General features: G+C 41.7%; 2 protein-coding genes across 2 annotated transcripts in view; one reads left to right on the plus strand and one right to left on the minus strand.

Annotated features, from left to right (window-relative positions):
- The window catches only part of CLVS2 (clavesin 2), a 56,204-nt gene extending 47,561 nt beyond the window's left edge, over positions 1 to 8,643 (plus strand). The window contains exon 5 of the mRNA XM_064413059.1: positions 353 to 8,643. Within this exon, the coding sequence (XP_064269129.1) occupies positions 353 to 440 (88 nt within the window). The 3' untranslated portion in view covers positions 441 to 8,643. The remainder of the gene's footprint in view (positions 1 to 352) is intronic.
- A 1,675-nt stretch (positions 8,644 to 10,318) lies between these two features.
- Positions 10,319 to 25,027, minus strand: part of LOC135296581 (uncharacterized) — a 57,052-nt gene continuing 42,343 nt past the window's right edge. The window contains exons 2-3 of the mRNA XM_064413058.1: positions 18,254 to 18,981; positions 10,319 to 12,086 (exon numbers count right to left, since the gene is read on the minus strand). Of these exons, the coding sequence (XP_064269128.1) occupies positions 10,764 to 12,065 (1,302 nt within the window). The 5' untranslated portion in view covers positions 12,066 to 12,086; positions 18,254 to 18,981 and the 3' untranslated portion in view covers positions 10,319 to 10,763. The remainder of the gene's footprint in view (positions 12,087 to 18,253; positions 18,982 to 25,027) is intronic.

The following is a 25,027-nucleotide window of genomic DNA, read 5'->3' on the forward strand; positions in this document are numbered from 1 at the left end:
CTTCTTTGCCAGCCCACTGCTGTATAACCTTCTGGAGAGACAGTCAGTGCTTAAGTCACTACTGAGGACAGCTTTGTTTGTGCTTGTTGTGGAGGATACTCCCTGCTTCACGATTTCACTGAAGAGAGGATCCACTTTATTCCACCTTTTGCTCCCATATTTACAGATCAGCACTGAGCCCTTTAAAGCCCTGTCATCCCTCTGTGAGGGTATTTCCCAATGATCTGCAATGATCAGATGCTTGGGTAATGTTATTTTTAAACCCTGACAGAAATTAAACAAAAGAAAGCTGAGGTCAACCCTCATTTTTCTTGATCTAGAAATGTCTAATAAACATGTTGTCTCTCTGCAGGTCTCAGTCAGTTGTGGATCCTGGGGTGCTGAAACGCATGGATAAGAATGAGGAAGAAAACATGCAGCCCTTGCTTTCACTTGACTAGCAGTTTTTGAGCATTGGACATGAACTGAGGTGGAAGGCACTGCCTCTCAGCGACAAGAAAATCATTGGGAAGGAGTGTAACAGCTGGAATCCTATTTACTCATGTTAATGTAGCATATTGGCAGCAGGTGTTACTATTCTGCCTGAATTCTGGAAGCCCTTTGGTGAAAAAGAAGTGGAGACAAAAAAAATTAAATAAAAAAGAAAAGGAATCAATAATTTATTCTGTAAGTGCCAACTTGTTTGTAAATACAATATAATCCTCCAATTTTACTTTGTAAGTTATGGTAAACAAGTGCTATGGAAATGAGTGACTATTAAATATGTCAGCGAAGTGCACCATAAAAAAGAGAAGAAAACGTGTGTGTTCTCACATGCACACACATACACAGAGAGAAACATACTGAACAAAGAAAAATATCAAAGGCAGTAAAGTGTTGCCCTTCCCATGGGAAGCCAACTAGTACATTGACTGCTGGATTTTTTCTGCAGTGATCATATAGTGTGCTAAGATAAAGAGGGAATATGGAGAGGGAATATGGCATTGAGAGATGCTGTAATCGGTTCAATGTTTCCTAACTGTGGGAATTGGTTTCTTAAATAACACTGGGGTCTAGGATTGTTATTTAGGATAAACAATGTGCGTTGTGAGAAAGATCACAGGTGAACTGGAGCCAACTCTTGGATAGCTTTGTAATTTGACTGTATGGGTCTCTGAGGTTTCTTCCCTAACTTTTCATTTACACAAGTAACCTGGCTTGGTACCATAATCTGGGTGTTGTAATGTGGGACACATTGGAGTTACTTCTCTTGCATTTTGGGTGCACATCAAGAATTTTTCCAGAACTCTGTTCTCCCTTGGACTGAGACATTAGTCCTCTAACTACAGTGGAATGACCAGTATCTGAAAGTAAAGCCTGGCAGCAGAGATTAGTCACTGAATCCTGTGCACTGGGAGACTGGATACATATATATATATATATATATTTTTACCAATCTCTGACAAGCATACAAGATGACATTGTTAGATAAGTATATTTCATTGAAGGTTTGTACAAGAAATCATACCTATTCAATGTACTTAGATATATTATAGATTGTATATTGATACACTGTCATTACTAATAGAGTAAAACTTTCCATAGATCAACAGCATCACACTCCAAGCAAAGACTAATATGAATAAATTTTAGTCAAACATCTCAGCCTATAGTTTGGGACACCTTTGTTTTGGTTGTAGTGTAACTGTATATACTGAACATGTGCCATAATAGAGAAATACATTTTACCTCAAAAGGGCAACAGGTTTCACTAGGGATTGGGTCAATCAGCTGAAACATAGGGGCTGTGTCATCTCTGTGTGCTGGCTGATGTGCATGCAGCCTGTGGTGTGCTGAGGTGAGAATGTAATTTCTTATTAGGACTTAAATTGACAGTCAGAGTGTCAAGACACACAGGGTCCCCAGCAAGACATCTGAATAATTAAAGATGTTGTAAGAGCATGTTCAGGCAGTGCAGGCATTAGTTATGAAAACACTGACCACACTGGAGGTGATAGTTCACAGCAACTTTGGCTCCCGAGTGCTAGGGTTTAAAACATTTCTTCCATCACTCCAGTGATAGGTGAAGTTTCCAAGTTATTGGTTGTAGGTGACCTCTTCTCATCCAGGATGATTACAGCTGTAAGATTTGGTAGGCTGAGATGGGTTAAGAGCAGAGAGCGAAAACTTGAAAGTCTGGTGTCTCGAGTTTAGCTGTAACTCCTGTGGTAGCAGCTTCAGCGTTTCTCAGGGCTGAGACGACCCTGACTCTTCCAGCATCACCCTTGATTAGCCCAGGCAACTCACAGGTAAAGCTTTCCTTCTTCGCAGGTCATTAGCAGCACTGATAAATAGTGTATGCCCTAATATGCCATCAGCTTGCAGGAACCTGTCTGAACAACTCATTGCCTTTCTGCTTTCCTAATTCTGTTTTCATGGTACGTGTTAGGAAATACAGAGGAAAGATATAGAGCCTGAACTTCTTATCAGTCAGTTCTACAAGTTGTCAGTAGTAAAAACTGTCCTAATACTGCTTCTGTGGTTTGAGAGACTTGAAAAAATGATCAGTTCTTACATACCCTTTTATTCAGTTCTATTTTTCACATTCCTTGTAAAATCATTCTGTGTAGGTGAGATGTGTCTCCAGTATTCGCATAAGTGCCATTTTTGAATGTGTGTTATATATTTCTGCACTTCTGATTAGTAGAATAGTGTATTGCCACAGTTATGATTTAAAAATTCTTATCAGATAAAGCTAAAACATCAGCAGAAATTTTCTCCTTGTAAGGGCTTCAGGATTTAGTCAGTACTCCACATTTATACAAGCTGTGACACAGTGGTGATCAAAATCTTCATGGATCCTTTTAAATACATGGGCCAGACTGGTGTAAAACAGCAGAATGCTGATTTCAGAGTACACCACCTGTCTAATCACAAAATGCAAATCTGTTCCACTGTATGAAGCTTAAAATTTGTTTTGAAGCTTATAAATTTTTGTTTGAATATCCTTTATTTGTGCACTTAACTGTAATTTATGTAATATTTTCTGATGTCTGATTTCAATTTTAAGGTAATGAGTATGATTATATTTTTTTCCAGAAAGTGAAAGTAGGATATATTATAATTTTGTGTAACTGGGACCTCATCGTTCAGCAAGAACAAAATTGCTTTTTCAATAAGATCCTCTCTCTTGAAGAGTTGGGCTATAGGTCATCTTGGCTGCAGCTTTTATTTCACTAAATCAAATTCTGACAGTGGTAATTGCAGTTGTGACATTGAAAAAGAATATGGAAATGGGTAAAAGAAATAAATATACTTTACCTGTTCTCACTATTCTTTAAAGGCATTTCTCTTTTACATATCAGGGTACATAAAGGGTTCCTCCTTTATTGTAGAAAATCTTTATAGGTAGTTCAATTTTTATTAAATGAATTTGGACTGAAAACTTTTTCCAATCTTTATTATCATAGGAATTGCTGTCTAATTTTTATAGCAGAATTGAAGTGCTAAAACAGAATGCACATGCTTGGGAGGAACTCCTCTTAATTTCTTACCTTTCTTGTGTATTGGGTAGAATAAAACCTTGTTGTAATTATGCATGCTGATATGCATATAAAAAATATCCTGCAATATAAGGAACTTAGTGGAGAAACTCGATATACCTGTCCAACTACATTTAAAAAAGGGTAAAAATTGGTAGTTTTGGGCCTTTGATAAGATCTAAAAATATCCTCTTACATGATGACTTTTCCAAGACACAGATGTTTAAAAATATGGAAAAATTATGGAAACTTCCATGACCAAAACCTGCTTGTAATCAGAGACGTCAGTAGACTCTTGGCTTTATAGAGACAGGTAATCAGACCCACTAAGCTCCAACAAATACACAGACTCCCTCCCAATAGTTATTAGTTGTAAAATAGTTTGAGATGTCTTTACAGAAATGTAAATTTACTGTATAGCATATTTAAGAAGATGTTTTGCACTCTACAAACATGCTATGCCTAGTCACAAACTGAAAACAGTCTTAAAGGAAAGAGGAGTAAAAGGGACCTCAAGAGGTCACTGATAAGTGGAGAAGCAGATTCACTTTAATGTCGCTCTCAAATGTTTTAGCTCAGTACCTTGCATGGAATGCTCTTTGTATTACTTAATCACAGTCAGAGCCAATGCTAAGCACACTACCTGACAAAATTGTAACCTGACAGTATTTTGTTCATGCCTTTTATTATTTTTCTGTTCTGTTCGGGAAATTAAATTTTGTCAAGCATCATAAGAACTACCATTTAGCATTACTTGGAAAACACTTTGCAATAAGTTTTGGTCATATCCTTGTTATTATATTGTTTCTGTTATGATTATTGATGTATGTATTTGTCCAGTTTTTTTTGATAAATTTGTTTGAAAGAGCATGCAAGAGAGAAAAAAACAAAATCAATCAGGCTAAAGGATTTTATTTATAATATTAAAATGGGATTGTAGGGAGAGTTTGGATTTTATAATCTTAAATTGTGTCTGGGGAATGTGCTGCTAAGCTATTAGCAGTGTTGTGTTCCAAGACAAATTTGGAAGATAAATATCAATGTGAAAGACATCAGCAAAAGTCACAAAGCATTGCACTGAAGAAAATACTTAATCACATTGCTGGTTCAGGTGCCTCTAAAGAAAGGTATTTTGCAAGTAGCCTGTGAGTGTGTACTTCTGGTGGTGAGAATAGTTCTTTTGTCCACAAACTTCAAAACACTCTATGAAATTGAGAAAATAATAGTCATCCCATTTCTCAGGTAGTAAAACAGGAGCACAGTGAGTTAGAAACATATCTCAATGGAAGACATTTTTCCATGTGGAAAAGATTACACTGATCACTCAGTCTGATTTTAACAGGAGAGAAAATATTGTGTCCCTGTTTTGTGAAGAAGGTGTTATTGTTGATTCACTCATGCCTAGCTTCTTTAGAACACTTTACCAAGAGACCTTTGCAAACCAGGGGTGATCTGCTTTCCTGTGGAGTTAAATCTGAGTGTACATGTAACCATTTCTGCTGTGGAAATGGCAAAAAGGGTGTATGTCCCCCAAATGAAATGCCTTTCTTTCCTGTCTGATTGTTGGGGAAAAAGGTAGTTTAATCCGAAGACTCCCCTAAAATGAAATTTACCACATAAAGAATTCTGTAAGGGACAAAAAAAGATACTTATCTTCCATCAACTATACAAGGAACATCAAGATTTTGTTTAGAGGCATGCTCAAGTGAGCCCAAATGAAAGTGCAAGCAAGGTAGATAGAATCCCACGTCCTGCATTGCCTTGTAACTTTGAATGATCCTGTGTCAACATCTGTATTTAGCAGATCACCTTGGATGTTCCTTTCAGTCTGCATTTCAGCTTTCAGTTGTGTAGGAATTTTTTTCCTATCGGCTTTTGAGATCTTAATTTGTTTCCTTCATAAGCGTCTGTTGGCACAAAACAGCATTGACCCCTGTTGGATTGCATAATTTGAGAAGTGGTTTTGTTAAAAAAACCCCAAAAAACAACTTGTGCAGTGCTGGGCAGTGGTGAAGTTGAAACATGGCTGAGAAGTTCCCACTCTTTTGTCACTCCTCCTCCAGTGTCTTGTGTGTGTAAACTGCTTTGATTGATAGAAGACATGTTAACACTTGCATGAAGAATTTAAAACTAGAGAAAAAAGAAGTTTCTGCAATGAGTACAAAATATGAATTGATCAACTATTGCTGTGGAATCCAAAGCTGGGGGGGAAGCATTGCACATGGGGGAAGTAGAGAGACCTCCAAAGGAAGATGCTGATAATTCCTTATGGTACATGTTTTGTTAAAATGAGGCCAAAGTATTTTGTCTGCAGAGACTGTGGTCAGCCAGATCTATTCTCTCTGAAGCAGTGGCTCACAGGAAGTCCTCTCAAATAAAAGTATGACAAACCTTCCTTTTGCAGAGAATTCACTTCCAGAGAATTGACATATCTGTCAATTTGCAGTAGACAAATGGCAAGAGTTAATTACGATTTTTATTTGATATGGAAATGCGGCTGTGATTCCTTAAAGAGGCTGTCGCATCATCAGCAACAAACAGCAGTGCCTAAAGGCAGGCATCTCAATTCAGGTCCCTTGGTTAATAAAAATTTAAGAGTAGAAAAAAAATCAAGGGGAGAGATAATAGAAGATGATAAAACACAATAATTAAAAAATCAAAACAGAGAAGCAAGCTTGCAGTGGAAAGCTGTATGAATGGCAAAAATGATGTGATAGAATTTGCATTAATGCTTCCAAGAAATTAATCAGCCTATTATGAGTCCCCCACCTCTGCATAATGAGCAGAGTTTCCATTTTTCATGTGGTCTACCATGTATGGCCATGATGGAGTTTCCCAAATCTTTAGAAAAAAAGTTACAATGTAAAATGGTAGGTGCTGTAGCTGAGTTTGTGAACATAATTTAAGGGGTCAGAAAAAGACAGCAGAGCCTCACCTGTAGATGGGTCCCAGGAATATGAGAAGTGATGTGTCCTCCCTGGGTGAAGTCATCATGGAAGGAGGTAATTAAAGGAGCCCTATGGCTGTAAGGAAAGGTGGCAGGCCTAGGGAGAAAGCAGCATTAGGTATTTGGAGTGAACTGGTTAACCATTTTAATTATGAGGGAGGTTTTCACCTGCTCAGTAATATTAGAGAGGTCTTACAAACCCCATGACGCATCTGTCATCAGGAAGGAGAGATAACATGTTTCTCACTTTCCCACACAAACTCAGTTTTGATATATTTAAACCTGATGCATATGCTAAACCTGAAGTGCCTCTGGTGCTGCTGTTTCCACAGTAGCTTGCAGGATGTGGGTATCATGTGGCATGCAGGAGCTGGAAGGGTAGAGCCCCCTAACTTGTCCATAGGAAGAGAATCGAGGGATGTTGTCTGCAAAAACCCTGCTGCAGAGAAAATTTTTGGGAGAATTCAACACTTGTTCAAGTTACAGCCTGCCTTGCCCTGACATCAGTATCAGCACCTACTCTGTGGAAAGCTGTGAGTGGAAGTGGTGTGGGAATCTCCCCTGCCATCCTCGGTGTCTTGTGCTAATTATGCAGCCTTCGAGCTGTAGCTGGTGATCTGTGTCCTGTGTCTTTAAACAGTGCTGCTGGTAGTGTTAATTGTAGCCATTAGTCACTCAGAGCAGAGATGATTTAAAGGAAACTGACAACTTTAAGCATTACACTTAATGCCTAAGAATATTAAATTGGTGATTGTTACAAGTAATGCCTAAGATTATGATAACTTAAAGACTTCCAGGGTTTGGCTGCATTGTATCCTTGATGGGACTTAGTGTATAATCACTTTCCTTTAAGTATGGTTGTTCCTGAGGTTCACATGCATCTTTGATGCAGCAATGGTAAAAGGAGTTAAACAGTAGAAAATATCATTCTAAAGCTATGAATATATTCAGAGGGGCACATTTAGATTACCTGACAATATTAAGAAAAATTGTTTTGCAGTTTGCTAGTGTTCAACTTGTGAATAACGGCTCTTTTAAATAATTTGCTTCTCTATCTCTTTCACCCTATGGATTGCTGTGTGAAATGTGTTCTGCAAAACATTTCCAGCTTTTCATCCCTTCTCCTATCCTCTTGTGTTCAACAGCATCCTGTCTTCTGTGTGTACTTTATTCTGTGAATAACTGAAGAAAACTGTAAAAACCCAAACACACTGATAATCTGCAGAGTAGATCTTGAGGACCAGTATTTTAAATATTTCCCTTCTATAAATCTCTGGTTGACAGGGTGAGATGGAAAATGAGACCAAGGCCAACTGCATCATAAAAGAATATAAAACGAAAAAGTCTGGCTAGAAGTGTAGATGAAACAGCTCTTGTGATTTAAGATGTTACCTTCCCTGACTGTTAGTTGTCACCCTTCACATAAGAACTACTGCCCCAGCCTTTAATCAACAACATATTATGGAAGTACTCATGTCCCAGTGAAGGCTGTGCACAAATCATGTTAACTCTGTTGATTCTGCACTCATGCAAATACAAAAACACTCACATAATCTATTAATACATCTCTGTTACGAGAATAATGATTAACAGCTAGTCATGGTGACATCTAAAATTGTAGATTGGCAATCTGTGCCTTAAGGCTCCTGTGATCTGTAGTACTTGCATAGCAGTAACTACTGAATAATGTTCTTTTTGCATGCAGCAATCTACTTTGGAGCCTTATGGAAAATATAGCACCATATCAAAATTCAAAATTAAATTGCAGGAGTAATTTGCAAACAATGCTTGTATCCTCAGGATAAAATTTGTTTCTCAGTTTAGTATTGTTAGGACTCAGGGGGTCTGAGATTTGTAAAGCAAGGACAAGTTTATTAATCATGTTCTTTCTCTGTAAACTTTCAATAACTATTATCTTTTCACAACTTGTCAGTTTGAATTTTATTCTTGAACCTAGTGAAATGGTTAATTTTGTTCTGTTGTGTTCTAACCTAAAGTCTGAAGATAAAGCAACTTTGTGAAACATCACTCTTTATATTGTATATTTAAATCTCATCAGTTCTCTGTGATCAATGGGCTGCTTTGGAGAGTGCTACTACTTTGAGTCATCATTGGTTATTGAGGAAGAATGACATTCTGTTAAATAAAATATGACCAAATGAAAATTAAAATACATATATATTTTCGTGTTTGTACTTGGGAGTGTTTGTCTGGCTTCCTTGTGGTAAAACATATATGGAAGACATACTTTCACTGGATGAGCTGCATTTTTTTTACCAAGGTATTGAAAGAAAAGTACTGAGTGCTATGTCAGCTTGAAAGTGTGTTAACAATGAATGTCACTATAAGACACGAAAAAATACAATGCAAACACACTGCTGTTCTCAAGGTAAAAAATGGACAGTTTATTTTCTGACTCCAACATTTATAAATTGACAAAAGTGACAGTGGATTGGTGGGTGAAAGTGCCACCTCTCCAGTGACACTGGACAAACCAACAGTCCATCAAATTTCTCCTCCTCCATAAAATAATGCAAAACAATAAGTTATTTACAGCAAGTGTGTGAGAAAGTTCGTTACAAGAATGTAAACATCAGAAGGCTTAGAAAATCTTAGAAAATCAGGGCAACATCTGAATGTCCCTTTCCACCCATCAGTAACTTTTAGAGAGTTAACATATTTCATATGTACAATGCCATTTTGAACTGTCACTTGGACAGGTGAAGAGCACTTAGAGATGCAACACACAAAAAAAACTTGTTTCCCCCTCCAAGATAATTCCTACTCTCCTGACTCTAAGCTTCATCTGTAGTATGTTCCCTAGCATAATCTCGTGTTCATTTACTTTTCTTTTGATGCCACATCACAGAGATGTCCCTTTCTTCAGCAAAATATTTCTTCTCAGGAGAGATTAACCATGGTAGGATAGAACAGGCTGTGTGACATTTGAGCACTGTGTGCTCAATGACCATATTTCATTCTAATTTTTTTTTTCCATGAGAGGCAAGGCCCAGTAAATTACAGTAATGTGTTTATGTGCTTCTTTAATGTCATTTTTGTAGTATGCCTTGCTTTAGACACAAGGACACATTCACTTTCTCTGTACACATTTTCTGTATATTTTCTTTGGTTTGCACAGATTAAAAAAAATAGGCTGCAGTAGCTTCCTGTTTCACACATCATTTCAGTGGTGTATGCAGATGCATTACTTATACCAATGTGTTGAAAAAATGTTGATGATTTTTCATCTCTGTGGGAATACAGTCCTTCAGCTCCCAGGTGCTGCATGGTTCTACACAATATATAAGCTGTTGCTGCACAAGGGAGCATGTCATCATGAAATAACTGTACAAGCTACATACCAGTCTCTGCTCCCTTGGAAATCCCTCACTTGCATCCTGCTGACAGCAGATTTGAAACCCCTATAATAGTGTGGCTTGCAATGCTAGTGTTCTGAGTTATAACCACTACCCATTTGTATGAAAGGCCAGGCTGCTTTTCCCTGCAAACAATGTGATCTCAGTGTGTCACCTTTGGGTGTGTGTGGGTGTGTACCTATGTCTGCTTGTCTCACCCCACCTCTCATGCTGGACCCCCTTCCCTAATGTTGTTTTTCTGTGGGAAGAAGACAGAGGCCTCAAAGCTGGTATCTCCTGTTGCCATGTGACAGCGTGTTCTGACAGGCTCAGGTTGCCTGGCTCTGATGTGCAGCTGGCTGGAGCATCCTGCAGTTCACCTGTGACTCCAGTACCTTCAGCTCCTACCACAAGAGACCAGCCTGTGGGCTGGAGGATGGGGGAAAGAGTGCCAGACCTGCCTTTGTTCTCAGGGAACTGGGTGGCAATGGGTATGGCCCCCAGGGGCAGAAGCCCAGCGGGGAGGCCGGTTGTCCAGGATAGCTCAACGAGGGTCCAGGATCGCCCAGCGGGGGTTCAGGCAGCCCAGGCAGCTATAGTGATTTGCAGCTCAGCTCTTTAGTGATTTCAGCTCTTTTAGCATGCCTGGGGCCGTCACCCTGGGTATAGCCGCAGCAGACGCAGAGAGAGAGGAGCAGCGCTGTATGGGTTCCGCAGGGTTCTTTATTGGGGTCCCCGCGAAGGTTCCAGGGACAGCTCTCCTCTCCCGAACCGGGCAGAGCTAGGGGTTTTTATACCTTATAGGGGGATTGAAAACTGTCCAATAGTAAGGGTCAGGGGAAAAAGTGGCCTATGGATCTACAGAGAGATAACAGGGTCCGAAAGGCGGAAGAGGGGTCTTCTAAACCCTTAGTCATGCTGACTTTGGTATTTCCTAGCTCAGGCTTCTGTTCTCCAAGGCCTTGCAGGCCCTGTGCCTGCTACAACTCCACTTTCTGTATTTAGAAAAAAGGCGTTCCCTATGGTTCTTTTAAAACAGTGGACAAGGCATGAGAACATAAGTAACACGATGACAATTACAAGAAAAATCCACAACATTCCCTTAACCAAAGATGCAACCCATCCCGTTAATCCCCATTGACCGAAGAGGTCATTGACCCAGTCTGGGGTCTGTTCTACTTTTAAGTCCTTCACAAGTCCCTTCAGTTTCTGGATGTTGGCGTGGATGGATTCCGAGCGTGAAGAGAGATTGAAGCAGCACATCCCTTCGAAGTCCTCGCAGCCATGTCCGTGGGCAAGCAGCAGGAAGTCAATCGCTGCTCGATTTTGGAGGGAGGCGTGTCTTGTGGTTTCTTCTTCCTTTAAGAGATCACTCAGGGCAGCAGAAGTAGCGTTAGCTTGCTTACTGAGCCAGCACCCAAGGTGATTTATGTCACCCAGGGCCTTAGCTGCAGCTACCCATGGTAGGAATATAGAGACCGCTATCTTTTTAGGTTTGTTCCAATCGTATAATTTGGGATCGCAATTTTCATCAAATGCTGTGTAGGACCTTTTGTGGCGTTTTAACTCGCTCTCTTTTTTCCAATTGTGCAACAAGGTGATATTTGGAGTAAGGGTAGACAGCTTTCCTAGGGTACAGGGACCTCCCTGGAGTCGGGAGGGGATCCCAGCCCATACTCTGTCACCACAGATGAGAAACGTTCCCTTGGGTAGAACTTTGGGATGGAGAGAGGACACAGAGATCACACGAGCAGTGTAATTACACCAATCGTGAGGGTTGTAGGCTTTGTTAATTGGTGATATGTCTTTTCGGTATGTGTTTTTGTTCAGATCAATTTCAGGCAAATTATTCTTTGGACGTCTAAAGTAAAATTTGACACAGAATGTGGCCTTAGAGGATCCCAATAGATCCAATTCTTGAGGTTCCTCAAGAGCATTGGGCAGTATTTTTGTCCACTCGTCCCAAGTTTCTACCTGGTGGGGTCGCTTACCTGTGGTGCGGAGAAGCTCTGAATTATAGGCGGGCCAATCATCGGCTACGAAAGGAATTCCTACTAGACATGTGGAAAGTGGGTTATCAACGCTCCCCATGGATAAGCACATGTTATCCTGTTTTAATGTTCTTGCTAAGGTTACCCAGACATTATGGCTCGGCTGTGGGCCGATCCAACCGACGGCACATGGCACGGTGAGGAACATCCAGGCAGCAGTGAGGACAGCGCCAACGGAGATATTTTTCATCTTTGGGCAGGAATGGGGCTTCTGATAAGGAATATAAGCAAAATTTGTTATTTTTATGGTAGGAGGGGAGGGTTAGGGTTCCTTTCTTGTTCCTTTCCTCTGTTCCTCCCACCTCCCCCCTTTATTTTTAGTTTTTTACTGTTTTTTGTTTTTTCTATGGTGCTAAGGGTGGGGGAGTGGGTAAAAGTTAGAGGTTTTTGGTAAGGGTTGATAAAAGGGATAATAGGGTTTCTTAGGGTAAAAAGGGTAATAACATCTAATTCAGAGAACAGTTTTGTTTTCAGGCTGTGCCTGGTCTAGGGCTTGATGCCACAGAATGTTGTTCAGCTTTCTGGTTTGTCTGCTGCTGTGTGATGGGACAGTCGTCTCCTCCACTTGTGGACGTTTGGCGACGTCTTCGTCTCCAGGCCGAGCTGGTCTGGTTTTGAGGAGGTCTTGTGTTTGACTCAGGAGGATTCTTGTCACTGCTTGTGGAAGTGGTATTTGCAGTGCCTAGGTATGGTTTTATGTTTTTCCCTGGGTACCATCTTGGACCAGATGGTAGCAGAACACACGCGTATCCTCTTCCCCACGTGATGAGTTCGAAAGGTCCAGAGACTTTATGTGTTTCTGGGTCCTTCACCAGCACAGGTGGTTTCTCTGTGAGCTTTGCTTGGGTGGTATTTGCAAAGTGGCGAAGTATTGGTGGATCAGGCTCTGAGGTTGTACAGTTCAGGAAGTTGATGACATAGAGAGCCTTGCAAAGTCTTTCAACTGGAGAGGTGATTTTTGTTCCTCTCTGTTGCTGATTGAGGACTCTTTTGAGAGTCTGATGTGTCCTTTCCACGATGGATTGTCCTGTGGGGTTTGCAGGTATACCTGTCTTGTGTTGTATTCCCCACTCACTGAAGAACTCTTTTAACTTACGAGAGGTATAGGCAGGTCCATTGTCTGTTTTGATCTCCTTTGGTACTCCCAGGGTTGCAAATGCGAGGAGAAAATGTTTTATGGTGTGCTGCGCAGTTTCTCCTGTATGTGTTGATGCAAATACTGCTCCTGAGAATGTATCAACCGATACATGCACGTACTTTGACCTTCCAAAAGGTGCAAAGTGGGTTACATCTGTCTGCCACAGCTGGCAGCTGTTTAAACCTCGGGGATTGACTCCTGTCCCCATAGATGGTATTTGGTAGTTTTGACAGTTTGGGCATGTGGCAACAATAGCTTTTGCCTGATCTTTTGAGAGCTTGAACATTCTGATAAGGGCAGGCACATTTTGATGAAAAAATGAGTGTGACAACTTTGCCTGGGCAAAGATGTTAGGGACATTAGCAGTTTCTATTGCCATGGCTAAGGTGTCTGCTTTCCTGTTCCCTTCTGCAATGAAACCTGGGAGGTCAGTGTGTGACCTCACATGCATTATATAGTAAGGTTGTTTTCTGTGGGAAATTAAGCGTGTTAATGTGGAAATCAATTGGTATAACTTTGGATTGGAAACCTCTTTGAGAAGAGCATGTTCTGCTCTCATAGCTATGCCAGCAACATAAGCTGAATCTGTGACCAGATTAAAAGGTTCGTCTTTGAATTTCTCAAAGGCTCTGACAACAGCTGCTAACTCCGCAATCTGTGGAGATCCCTCCACTATTTTTATGTCAGATTCCCAATTTTGGGTCTTAGGGTCCCTCCATGTCATTACCGACTTGTGGGATGACCCTGAGCCATCTGTAAAGACGGTTAGAGCTTTGAGAGGTGTCCTACTTTGGACTAATTTTGGAGTCAGATGAAATGTTACATCACGATTAAAAAGCTTATGTTTTGGGATATGCACTGAAATTTGGCCTGTATAGCTATCTAAGGCATACTGGAGACTCTCATTGGTCTGGAGCAAATGTTCCAGGTCCCCAGTGGTCATTGGCAAATATATGCATGTGAACTCACACCCTGCAAGGGAACGGAGGCGAGTTCTAGCCTTTTTTATTAAATGTGCCATAATTTCTTGGAAGGTGGTAATGGTTTTTGTGGGTTGGTTATTTGTAAAGATCCACTCCAGGATTAGTAAAGGGTCTCGAAGTTGAGTGTCCCATTGAAAAATCAGTCCATAGAACCTAGGTGCTTTTCCCAGAATGACGAACTGGAAAGGCAGGCTGGGCTCGAAACAATGGGCTTTGCGTGAAGACAGGGCTTCCTGGACCTTGGTGATGGCATCTCGGGCCTCTGGTGTTAGAGTGCATGGAGAGTCCAGATTCTCCTTGCCCCGAAGAAGGCTGAACAGTGGAGCGAGGTCCTCTGTTGTAATTCCTAGCAGTGGACGTACCCAGTTGATGGATCCGCACAGACTGTGTAAGTCTCTCAGGGTTTTTGGGTCGTCTCGGATGGCGAGCTGCTGGGGTACGATGGTCCGTTCCCGGATCTGGAGTCCAAGGTAAGTCCATGGGTTGGTGTACTGTATTTTGTCCTCACGGATCTCAAATCCTGCCTTTTCTATGGTTTCAATAGTCTTTTTAACTGCTTTGTCCAAGTACGTTTTTTCTGGTGCACAGACCAGGATATCGTCCATATAGTGATGGATGATCGCATTTGGGAATAGGTTCCGAACAGGAGACAGGATGTGAGCAACATACCACTGGCATATACTCGGACTGCACTTTAGTCCTTGTGGAAGAAAACACCAATGATATCTCTTGAGTGGAGCCTCTCTGTTAAGAGAGGGAACGGAGAAGGCAAACCGTGGAGCGTCCTGGGGATGCAGCGGGATGCTGAAGAAACAGTCTTTAATATCAATGATAGCAAGTGTCCAGTCTCTAGGCAGCATGGATGGTGAGGGCAGGCCAGGCTGGAGGGGACCCATGTCCTCAATGACCTCGTTGATTCGGCGAAGATCGTGGAGGAGCCTCCACCTGTCTGTTCCAGGCTTTCGTAGTACGAAGACTGGAGAATTCCAAGGGCTGGTGGTCTCTACGATGTGGCCTTTGGCGAGCTGTTCGTCCACAAGGGCATGTAGTGCGCGCAGTTTGACTTTAGAGAGGGGCCACTGCTCGATCCAGATCGGGTTATGGCATTTCCAGGTGAGACGAGGAGTGTCTGGCAGTGCGCGCTCCTCAGTGGCCCCAATTAGAAATCCGGACTGGGAATACGTAGGGAGGCTCCCCACTGACATAAAATGTCCCGTCCATACAAGGTGATGGGGGCCCTTACCACAAATGGGCGGATGGTTGCCAACTTGCCTTCAGGCCCTTCGACGAGGATGTTGTTCTTGCTCCGCATGGAAACTGTAGCTCCACCGATCCCTGTGATCATGCCTGCCACAGGTTGTAGCTCCCAGTGTGCTGGCCATTCAGAGCGGGCGATGATGGTCACGTCTGCACCGGTGTCCAGCATCCCTGGTAGGTGGAACTTCTCTCCTCTGCAGGTAAGACCGCACTCGATGACAGGCTTACTCGGTCCCACAACTTGTATCCACATTGCTGTGGGGTTGAGAGGAAGCTGTTCCCTGTGATTCTTAGGGAGTAGAAAGGCCTGTGCGAATGGGGTACCCTTTGGAAGAAAATATGGTAAGTCTGTGCAGTACACCTGGACAAAGATTTCTTGTCCCGGGTGCACTGTTTGTACTTCTGGAACAACAAATACTTCCTTTGGGGTATGGAGAGAATCACCTATAACTAGAATGTTAGAAGGACCTCCTTTTGGTCCACGTTTGCCTGTGGGAACACGATAAACATTGTTATTTTTAAAGTCAATGGACAGTGCAGTTACCAGCTGACGGCGCGTTCCCTTTGGTATTGCTCCGTGTGTTGGATCCTCCTCATGTGGTCTGGAATCTCCTGGGATGGTGCGTGACTGGGTCTGGGTGGCCTTTGATTTGGTGTCTTTGCGTGGGGCCCCACCACGCTCCGATGGAAGTTTCCCGGACGCGGCTGGTAGTACTGCTGATTCTGGGACCTTTGGTGGAAATTGCGAGGGTTCCTGGGAGGTGACCTCTCTGGACAGTCCTTTATAAAATGTCCAAAATCTCCGCAGTGGTAGCAGCGGACCTGGTCTTTAGAAGCTATTACTGCATATGCACTAGAAACTCCTTCTGCAACACCCTTAGTAACTGCTTGGGCCACTGTATCTTCAGTGGACAAGTGGCGTGTGCAGCTTTCCAGCATTTGCTCTATGGTAGGCTCTGTGTCCAAGGGTAAGGCTCTCAGAATTATTTTACATTTGTCATTTGCATTACTCATGGCAAGTTTACACAACAGTTCTTTTCTTGCCTCTGTGCTCTCTATTTGTTTTTCCAGAGCATCCTTAATTCTATCCACAAATTTGATAAAGCTTTCATCTATTCCTTGTTTGATAGTAGAAAAATGGTGGGTAGGGGTAGAATCATCTGGGGTGAGAAATAAAGAGGTTTTTGCTGCTATAGCCACGTCTTGTAATGTTGCCTTAGGTAAAGTATCAGCTTGGTCAGAGGGTTTCTGCAAATCCCCTTCACCAGCCAGCTGTTCGAGTGTAAAATTTGGCTTATCAGCATCTGCAGCATAGTTATCTGATAATGTTTTTAATTGCTTTTTCCAATGCCTTTCCCAAAGCATGTACTCGGCGGGAGAAAGGAGGCACTGGGCAATATTTTTAATATCGTGGGGTACCAGAACATGTGCTGAGAACGTAGCTTCTAGGAAATTTCTAAAAATATGTGAACTTCTACCATGTTCTGTGGCTGTATTTCTTAATTGCACAAGTTCTTTATTTGTAATAGGTTCCCATGTCTTTCTATTAGTGGCACCTCCTTTTTTTCCCTTCTTATATTCTACTGGAAAGGCAGTAATTCTCTGAGCTAATTGCCAGTCCCCTGCCTGTGTGGCTTCCATTTTTATTTTTGCCCAAGGATCTACATATTCTATTTCCAAATCAGAATCGCTGTCACTGCTGTCATCAGATGACGAGAAGTGAGAGCTATCAGGTCGTGCCTTATGTTTCTTATGGCTGGCTGGAGCTGCATTTGGCAGAGGTGCCTGTGGCTGGACCGGGTATAAGGCAGCACATGGCAGGACGTGGCTACACGTGGCACATGGCGGGGTGGCCGTGCAATGCGTGATACAGCATGCACAGGACTGGGGGGCGTGGGGAGGGGGGGCAGAACTGAAGGAAGTCTGGGGGGTCCCGACCGGGGGCTGCGGAGCGTGGGTATGGGGTTGCGCAGCGAGGGTATGGGGGCAGGGGGGGTGCGGGATGGAAGGGGCGGCGGGACTGAGGGAGGGTGCGGCGGGCACGATTCCGGCGGCAGGCAAAAGCGCGGTGGTGGGGGGGGGGCGCGGGTACCCAGGCGGGCTGATCCCGTGCCGCAGCAGGGACGGTGCCGGGGGCAGGGAAAGACGCGATGGTAGCGGGGGGGGCGAGGGCGGGGGAGGGAGTGGGGGCGGGCGCGGCAGGGACAGAAGGGACGGCGAAGGGGGTGGGGGGGGCCCCAGCAGGGTCGGGGGGAGCAGGGGGAGGGGTGGGGTGTGGGTCAGTCCCGGCGGGAACTGGCGCAGATGCTCTCGGAGATAACGCAGAGCAAGGAGGCGCGCAGGGTGTGGCTCCCGAGGGGAAGGCGGGGGGGAGGAGGGGGTGGGCAGGGGCCGTGGGCGCCCTGGGGTCGGGTGGTTGCGGCGCAGATGGCGGGACCCTAGGACCCAGCGGAGTGCTGGATTCCAGGGTGGAGGGGCTGTTATCTCCTCCATTAGCATTTGAAATAGGCGCTTCTGTTAAGTGAGATAAGAACTTTTCGTTTCGTTCGACAGAAGTTAGCCCTGAGGCTACTATCTTTTTGTTAGTTTTTTCTACAGCTTTAGTGATAGCATGGAACATAGGTAAAAAACGTGTTACAGAAAAGTCTTGATTAGTTTGAAACTTATATATCGTGGTCCCAATTGTATCCCAAAAGGAGTCTAAGGTAATAGTCTGTGTATTAGTATCTGGGAAGTGGCAGAGAATCCATTTTATAAAACGTTTAAGGTTAGTTTTTGAAAGGTTACCTTTAGAAAAAGAAAAGTTGTTAGAAGATAGGATTTCTAGGATTAGGGAATATAAATCTCTCTCGTTCTGGGATCGTTTCAACGTACTAAGCTTTGATCCCATGTTTCAGTTCCCGCCAGCAGAAAAAAAGAGAAAAAAAAAGAAAAAACCCAAAAAAAAAGGACCCAAGGAAAAAATATTTTTGCGCGCAAGAGAGGCTGTGTTAAACTTACACTTTTCAGCCTGTTGTGGGTCAAAGTTCTGCTGGGGGTCGTCTGCTCATCAGCCTCCGCGGACACTCGCGTGCCCAGGTGTCGTTGTTGCGGGTCGGCTGACGTCCTGTCCAGAAGAGTCCTTCTAAAACGAAGAGCTTCTCCTTCCAGGATCTCTGGCGAGCGGAGGCAGTGACAATTTCACGAAGAAGTGCTGCTCCTCTGGAATGCCAGGTCCGGCATTCAGTTCCGCGGCCAGGCTATCACGGCGGTTCAGATGTTGGCCCAGGGGCCCCCCGCTGTTCGGGCGTCGGCTCTGTTCGGAGCGCCAGCTATGGCCCCCAGGGGCAGAAGCCCAGCGGGGAGGCCGGTTGTCCAGGATAGCTCAACGAGGGTCCAGGATCGCCCAGCGGGGGTTCAGGCAGCCCAGGCAGCTATAGTGATTTGCAGCTCAGCTCTTTAGTGATTTCAGCTCTTTTAGCATGCCTGGGGCCGTCACCCTGGGTATCGCCGCAGCAGACGCAGAGAGAGAGGAGCAGCGCTGTATGGGTTCCGCAGGGTTCTTTATTGGGGTCCCCGCGAAGGTTCCAGGGACAGCTCTCCTCTCCCGAACCGGGCAGAGCTAGGGGTTTTTATACCTTATAGGGGGATTGAAAACTGTCCAATAGTAAGGGTCAGGGGAAAAAGTGGCCTATGGATCTACAGAGAGATAACAGGGTCCGAAAGGCGGAAGAGGGGTCTTCTAAACCCTTAGTCATGCTGACTTTGGTATTTCCTAGCTCAGGCTTCTGTTCTCCAAGGCCTTGCAGGCCCTGTGCCTGCTACAAATGGGGACCCACACTAAGGCTACACAGACATTTTAGACATGGAGTACCATAAAAGTAGGTAGGTAGGCAGAGGAATGCTTTTTGCTCCCTGTGGGCAGGAGTTCATACAAGAGCTCCAGTCGAAAGGAGAATGTCAGTGTAACTCCCATCAGTGTAGTGGCATGGCCAGGAGGATGTGCAGGAGTGTGGGAGCTTTGTCTGTGGAGTTAATTAACCTGTCATGCTGCCACAGCTCTGGTGCAGCCCACAACAGTGCTGCAGTGATGGAGGGTAGAGGAGTGGATAGTGAAACTGGGAGCTGTGCTAAGCATTTCAATAGTACTGGCAGGGTTTACACACATCTCTGTCTGTTGAGCACAATATACACAAAGTAAGTGTTCACAAAGCCAAAAATTCTTTGTGTCAGTAGCAAATAAAGTATTTTGTTGCATTGCCTGCATGATTCTTGTCAGTGCTGTTTTCATTCCCATGAGCTGAGTAGTGGGGGAAAACAGCCCTGGCCTTCCAGACGTGTCCAGATGGTTGGCTAGTCAAAAGCCCTTCCAGTACCTGAACCCTGACCAACAGCATCCTTTCCCCTCTGGACAGATTACTGGGCTGTCAAGAAATCCTCTTCCCATCATCCATCAGCTTAACTGCTGAAACCCCTGGAGATTAGCAACTGAGAAAGTGCCTATGTAGCAAAAATATGTCACACTGGTCAAAATGGAGATAATATTATTTTTACACTATCATTCTCTTCTATTCAGATATACAACTTTGCAGCCTTCCCCATTAAATTTACAGAAAAAAATATTAATGAAAAAAATGATTTAAATATGGCTGTTTAAATTTTATCTCCAGCAGTGGTAATGCTGCAGAAAACAGATAATCATATGGTTTGATAGCATTAATTTTCATTTCAGTCTCTGAAAATAGAGATGTTTTTTCAACAGACATGTAATTTCTTCCTCATGGAGCAATGAAGTAAAAATGAGACTGATTTTAACCTTATCCCAATCCGAGAATCCCCAAATAAAGTCTAATCCTGATGAAGAAGCAGTTGGGGATACTGATCTTAGTGAGATTTTTAAAAAAATATTTTTATGCATAAACCAAAATTTATAAAATTTGAATGTGAAATATGAAGCATCAAATTAATTTCTAAATAAACACAGTAATGGAAAATATTCAAAGCTTTACAATTTTTTCTTTAATATATATACCCTTTTAGAGTTCAGATCAAGAGACCGCAAACCAAGAATATACCTGAAAAATATTTTCTGAAATCTGAAAGTGCTTAGACTAAAGTATGAGGTACAACTGTGCATTATACTATGACCTGGATTTTTTCTATTAAGGCTCTATATTATCATTATTAGAGCCTTTTAATGCTCATATAGCAAAGACCTCAAGGAGAAACAAATTGTCTTGTTTACAGAAAAAAAAAAATAGAAAGGAAACATGGACCTGGCACTTCACAGCTTATCTTTTTTGATTTAATTTCTTGTTCATATGACTTTCTTTTCTTCTTTAAGAAAACTGTAGCAATGGATCTCAGTTCATGTGCTGCATTAATTTGATGCACCCCTGTGCAAGCAGGCTAAACCACAATAGTCTCCTAAGTTGTTTCAGTATCATTAAAAGCCTTTGACATATGGTGTCTTTGGAAAAAAATTACAGACTAAAATTAATAATGAAATAATGATGCTGCTGCACTCAAGAGAGTGTTTGAAAAAATGCTTGCAAACTTACCTGTCATATACACAGTCTCTTAAAGAGACGTGGTTTGCTGTCACTTTACAGAGTGATGGTCTTCAACCTCCAGAATTAAAGCCAAGGGAAAAAGAATATGTCTTCTAGTAATACAACTTTCTACATGAGCAGATAGTGATTGTACAAGAGGGAACAGTTTAAAACTAAAAGAGGAGAGATTCAGAGGGGAGATTTAGATGTAAGGAAGAAATTATTTACTCAGAGGGTGGCGAGGATGCTTCATCCCTGGAAATGTTCAAGGCCAGGTTGGATGGAGCTCTGAGCAACGTGGTCTAGTGGAAGGTGTCCTTGTCCATGTCAGAGGGATTGGAACTACTTGATCTTTAAGGTTCCTTCTGACCCAAAACATTTTGTGATTCTAGGATTCAGCCTACTGGTAATTTCTCACTATGATAAAACTGCCTCATTATAAGAATTTAGTAAGATACAGAGGCAACTGCAGTGCATTGTGGATTAATTAAAATTCAGTCATTAACTGAGATTGACCTGAAGTCCCAATTCCTGTGAATAACATCCTCTGCCACTTGATGTTTGGTGGAAGATCTTGCAGAGGTTTTCAGAGAAGCTGGGAATGTGACCTGATATTGTTGCTTTTTCCTTTAAGTTCTCTCAAGTTCGTTGCCTTTAAATTTCTCTGCTAATGTCCTGAATTATGAAAGGAAGCAGATGGATCTACTAGAGAAGAATTTCTTTAATCTTCATTTATTGTTGTTTTCTTGACTTCCAATTTTATTGATGATGAGGGGATTTTTGTGTGAGAGTTTTTCTTTTTTTTTCTTTTTTTTTTGCTGTTTTTTGGTGGTTTTCTGTTTGTTTGTTTGTTTGTTTGTTTGTTTGGGTTTTTTTGAAGGGAAGGAGATAAGTCCTTTCTTCTCTTTCAAGGTAATTAATCAAATGATGTTTTCACAATCCTGCAGGTACAAAAATTTATTTTTTACTGTTTATTCCCCCCAATTTATTATTCAAATATTTGCTGGTTTTAACAATTAAATATAAGAAACTTAAATATATATAATTATACCAATTTCCTGCCTAGTTTTCCTTTCCTAGAAGCACCTTAACAGTGCAATATAAAGCCCAAGATGACAACCATTTACACCTCTGCAGAGGCAATAAAATGCAAATAACATGGTTTATCTTGAATGTTTTCTGCTGGAAAAAATTAATTTTATCCTGTCTCTATTCTCACACATGGGAAAAAAAAGGACTAATAAGATGACCACTGTTCAATTATTTATTTATTTAGATGTTAAAGCTCAGGTAAGAATTTATCTACTACAAAAGGCTGTCAGGGAAAGTTGTGTATTGGTTGGGCACCCCCTAATGAAAAGGCACCTGCCTGCTGCCTTTTACTGCTGCTTGTTTGCAGAGTGATATTTGTGGGTTTCAGACTGCAGAAGTAAGTTTGTGTTTGGCTGAAGTCATTAAATAATGAGGGACCATAGAGACCAGTTACAGCAGAGCTCCTTGATTTGCATTTCAGATATGGAAACCTCTTCTTTATAAGTGGTACTTTATATGGGTTTTAGTTTCCAAGGGATTTTTGTCGCACAGCTTCACTGAACAGAACTGCTGCACCCTAGGGAGAAAAGTATCAGTGCCATCAGAGAACTAATTTTGGGAAGGCAGAGAATAAAACTGTCAGCTTTTTCAAGCTGAGAGAGTTTCCCAAGGGACTTTTTATTTTATGAGGAAAACTACCAGAGGCTAGTAGCAGTACTGGTATTGATTTTAATGTTCAAGTTTGGAGTCATTATTTGCACGACCATTTTGATTAAAATGACCTGACTTTGATTTTCCTTCTCAAAATGGCTTTGATTTTAAAATTGATTTTCTGTCTGTTTATAATCTATAACTAAAACAATGTAATTTTTTTCAAAATCAAGCCTTCTATTCTGATTATTAAAGTGATATCATGAGTCTGAATAATTAGCATTGCACCTTTTAAAGGAGGTTTTCTTCTCATGTCCTTTTTGATTTTGTGTCTTTTGTGTGAAACTACCGCAATTTCTCATGGAAGAGAAGATCTTAAATTGAGTGTGCTCTGTTGCTTGACTTCTGTCATATAAAGTCATAAGTTGCAAATATATATTGGTTCCTTTACCAAATGAACTGAAATAAGATTAAAGAGCCTAAGAGGACACTAAAAGTCACTTACTTCCTGATTTACTGAACTAGAAAATGATAACGTCATTAACTCTCATCTTAAAATGCAAGACTAGTCTTCTGAAAAGTTTAGTTAATGCTTGCACCTGCTCTATAAATTTAAGCAATGCACTGCTCGGCTTTATTGCCTCCATCCTCAGATACTGAGGTCCATAATTCCAGGGCACAGATGATTAATGCCACCCTGTTTGCATTCCTGCATCTGTGTGATGAGTCAGGCTGCACAGGAAGGAGCAGTTTCAGGCCTATGAATTTTTTTTTTTTACATCTTTCTCTATTATTCTGTGTGAGACTGGTCAGAATTTGTACAAGAAGCTCTTTTCTACTGCAGATTTTGGATACAGCAAAGTTGAAGCTGTAAAACATTTCAACATTATCTGCATTTTGAAGTAATTTTTAAAAACAGTTTAAATAAATTTATTTTGATAAACTTATTCCTTTGATGATGTGTTTGTTAAAACAATGGCATAAAATGCTTCTGCTTCAACTTGTATATTTTATTGTGTTAAAAACTATGGGATTTTTACAATTAGTTGTAAAATGAGGCAAGTATAATTTCAAAATCCATATACTTTTCTTATGAACTAAATTTCCTTTTTTATCTTTTGTTTGGATCAGCATCTCTTGTTTGCTGAATGTGTCTTTCAGGAAGGTCATGACCTGATCAGTATGTGCCTCCAGTCCTTCAGAACCATCTTCATCCATTCAAAGATTTGTTCATTTCTTTATTTTCTATTTATCCATCCCAAGCCTCATCCTCTGTCACCTGCTGACAGTCAAAGAGCTCAATCTCAAATCTTCTGAGGTTCATATTAAATAAATAAGATTGTGGCTTTGCATCTTTCTTTGCAAAATCCTACAATTCTGATATGGTTGTCAGAATTGTTTCTAATTTTAAACTTTCGCATGTGAAAACCAACAAACTTCTCAATTTATGAGAGGAAATAAATCTACCAATCTACCCCCTATGGAGGGGTAGATAAGAGAGAGGGAAAAGTGAAAGTCTAGAGTGACAGTGATAGCAAGGAACTCAAACATTAGGATAAATAATGCCATGCTCAAAGTATTATTCCAGCATGTAATAGTTCCCTTTCTGATCAGCTCTCAACTAAAAATCAATTTACTTTAACAGAGAGCACATAATGTTATTGTGTTATTTATTTAAAAAATTGTATTGTCTTTGCAGCATTGTTGATTACCATCAGTAGTCAGTCTATAAAGTCCAGCATTGAGCTGGCTTGCACAGAGAGGATAAAGCTAAACATTTTTAATAGAGTGATAACAAAGATGATGTAATGGTATTTGCACATGAAGAATAAATGTGCTAAGACAGTACGGCCCTGAAAATAGCCAGTGGGGTTTGAAGTATGATAAAAGCCTAAAAACTCATGAGTGGTTTTTAGTCTTCTGATTTTTTTTTCTTTTCTTATATGAGCAAAGAGTAACATGAGAGACATGAAATTATCAGCTGCAAAGAGAGACATGAAATTGCTGCACATTCAGGATGCATAAGAAAAAATGAGTCTTCATTCACCTTCTAAAATATTTTCACCATTACCACAGAGCACTGTAGATGCTGAAAATTTATATGACTTCCAAAAATACATTCATAAAAGGATTATTTATTTAGGGTCATTAAACACAAAAGGAGTATGTCCACTGTCTCAGGGACACAAGGCTCCAAGTATTCTGACAGTTCACCAGGGGAACATCCATTCCTGCTTGCAGTATTCTCATATCTTTCCTGAGCATTAGCTGCTGCCCACTATCAGAAACAGGACTAGGCAGACCTTCAGTCTTCCCCAGTACGGCTTTTCCTGCCTTCACTAAAATAGTTTGTATGCTACAGGCTTATTTATTGTCCAACACTGTGATGGATTTCAGATTTGCTGGTTGTAAGAGCTGTCCTTTTTTAGGATTCTTAAAAGACTGTTGTGCTGCAGGGGTTTGCTATCATTAAGATAGATGTGGGAAGTTCACATTACCTGATATAAGACATCTATATCTGAGGTAATCACTTGAATCCCTGCTCTGATCAGTGGAGAAT

Source organism: Passer domesticus, chromosome 3, assembly GCF_036417665.1.
Source record: "Passer domesticus isolate bPasDom1 chromosome 3, bPasDom1.hap1, whole genome shotgun sequence".
Classification (NCBI taxonomy): domain Eukaryota; kingdom Metazoa; phylum Chordata; class Aves; order Passeriformes; family Passeridae; genus Passer; species Passer domesticus.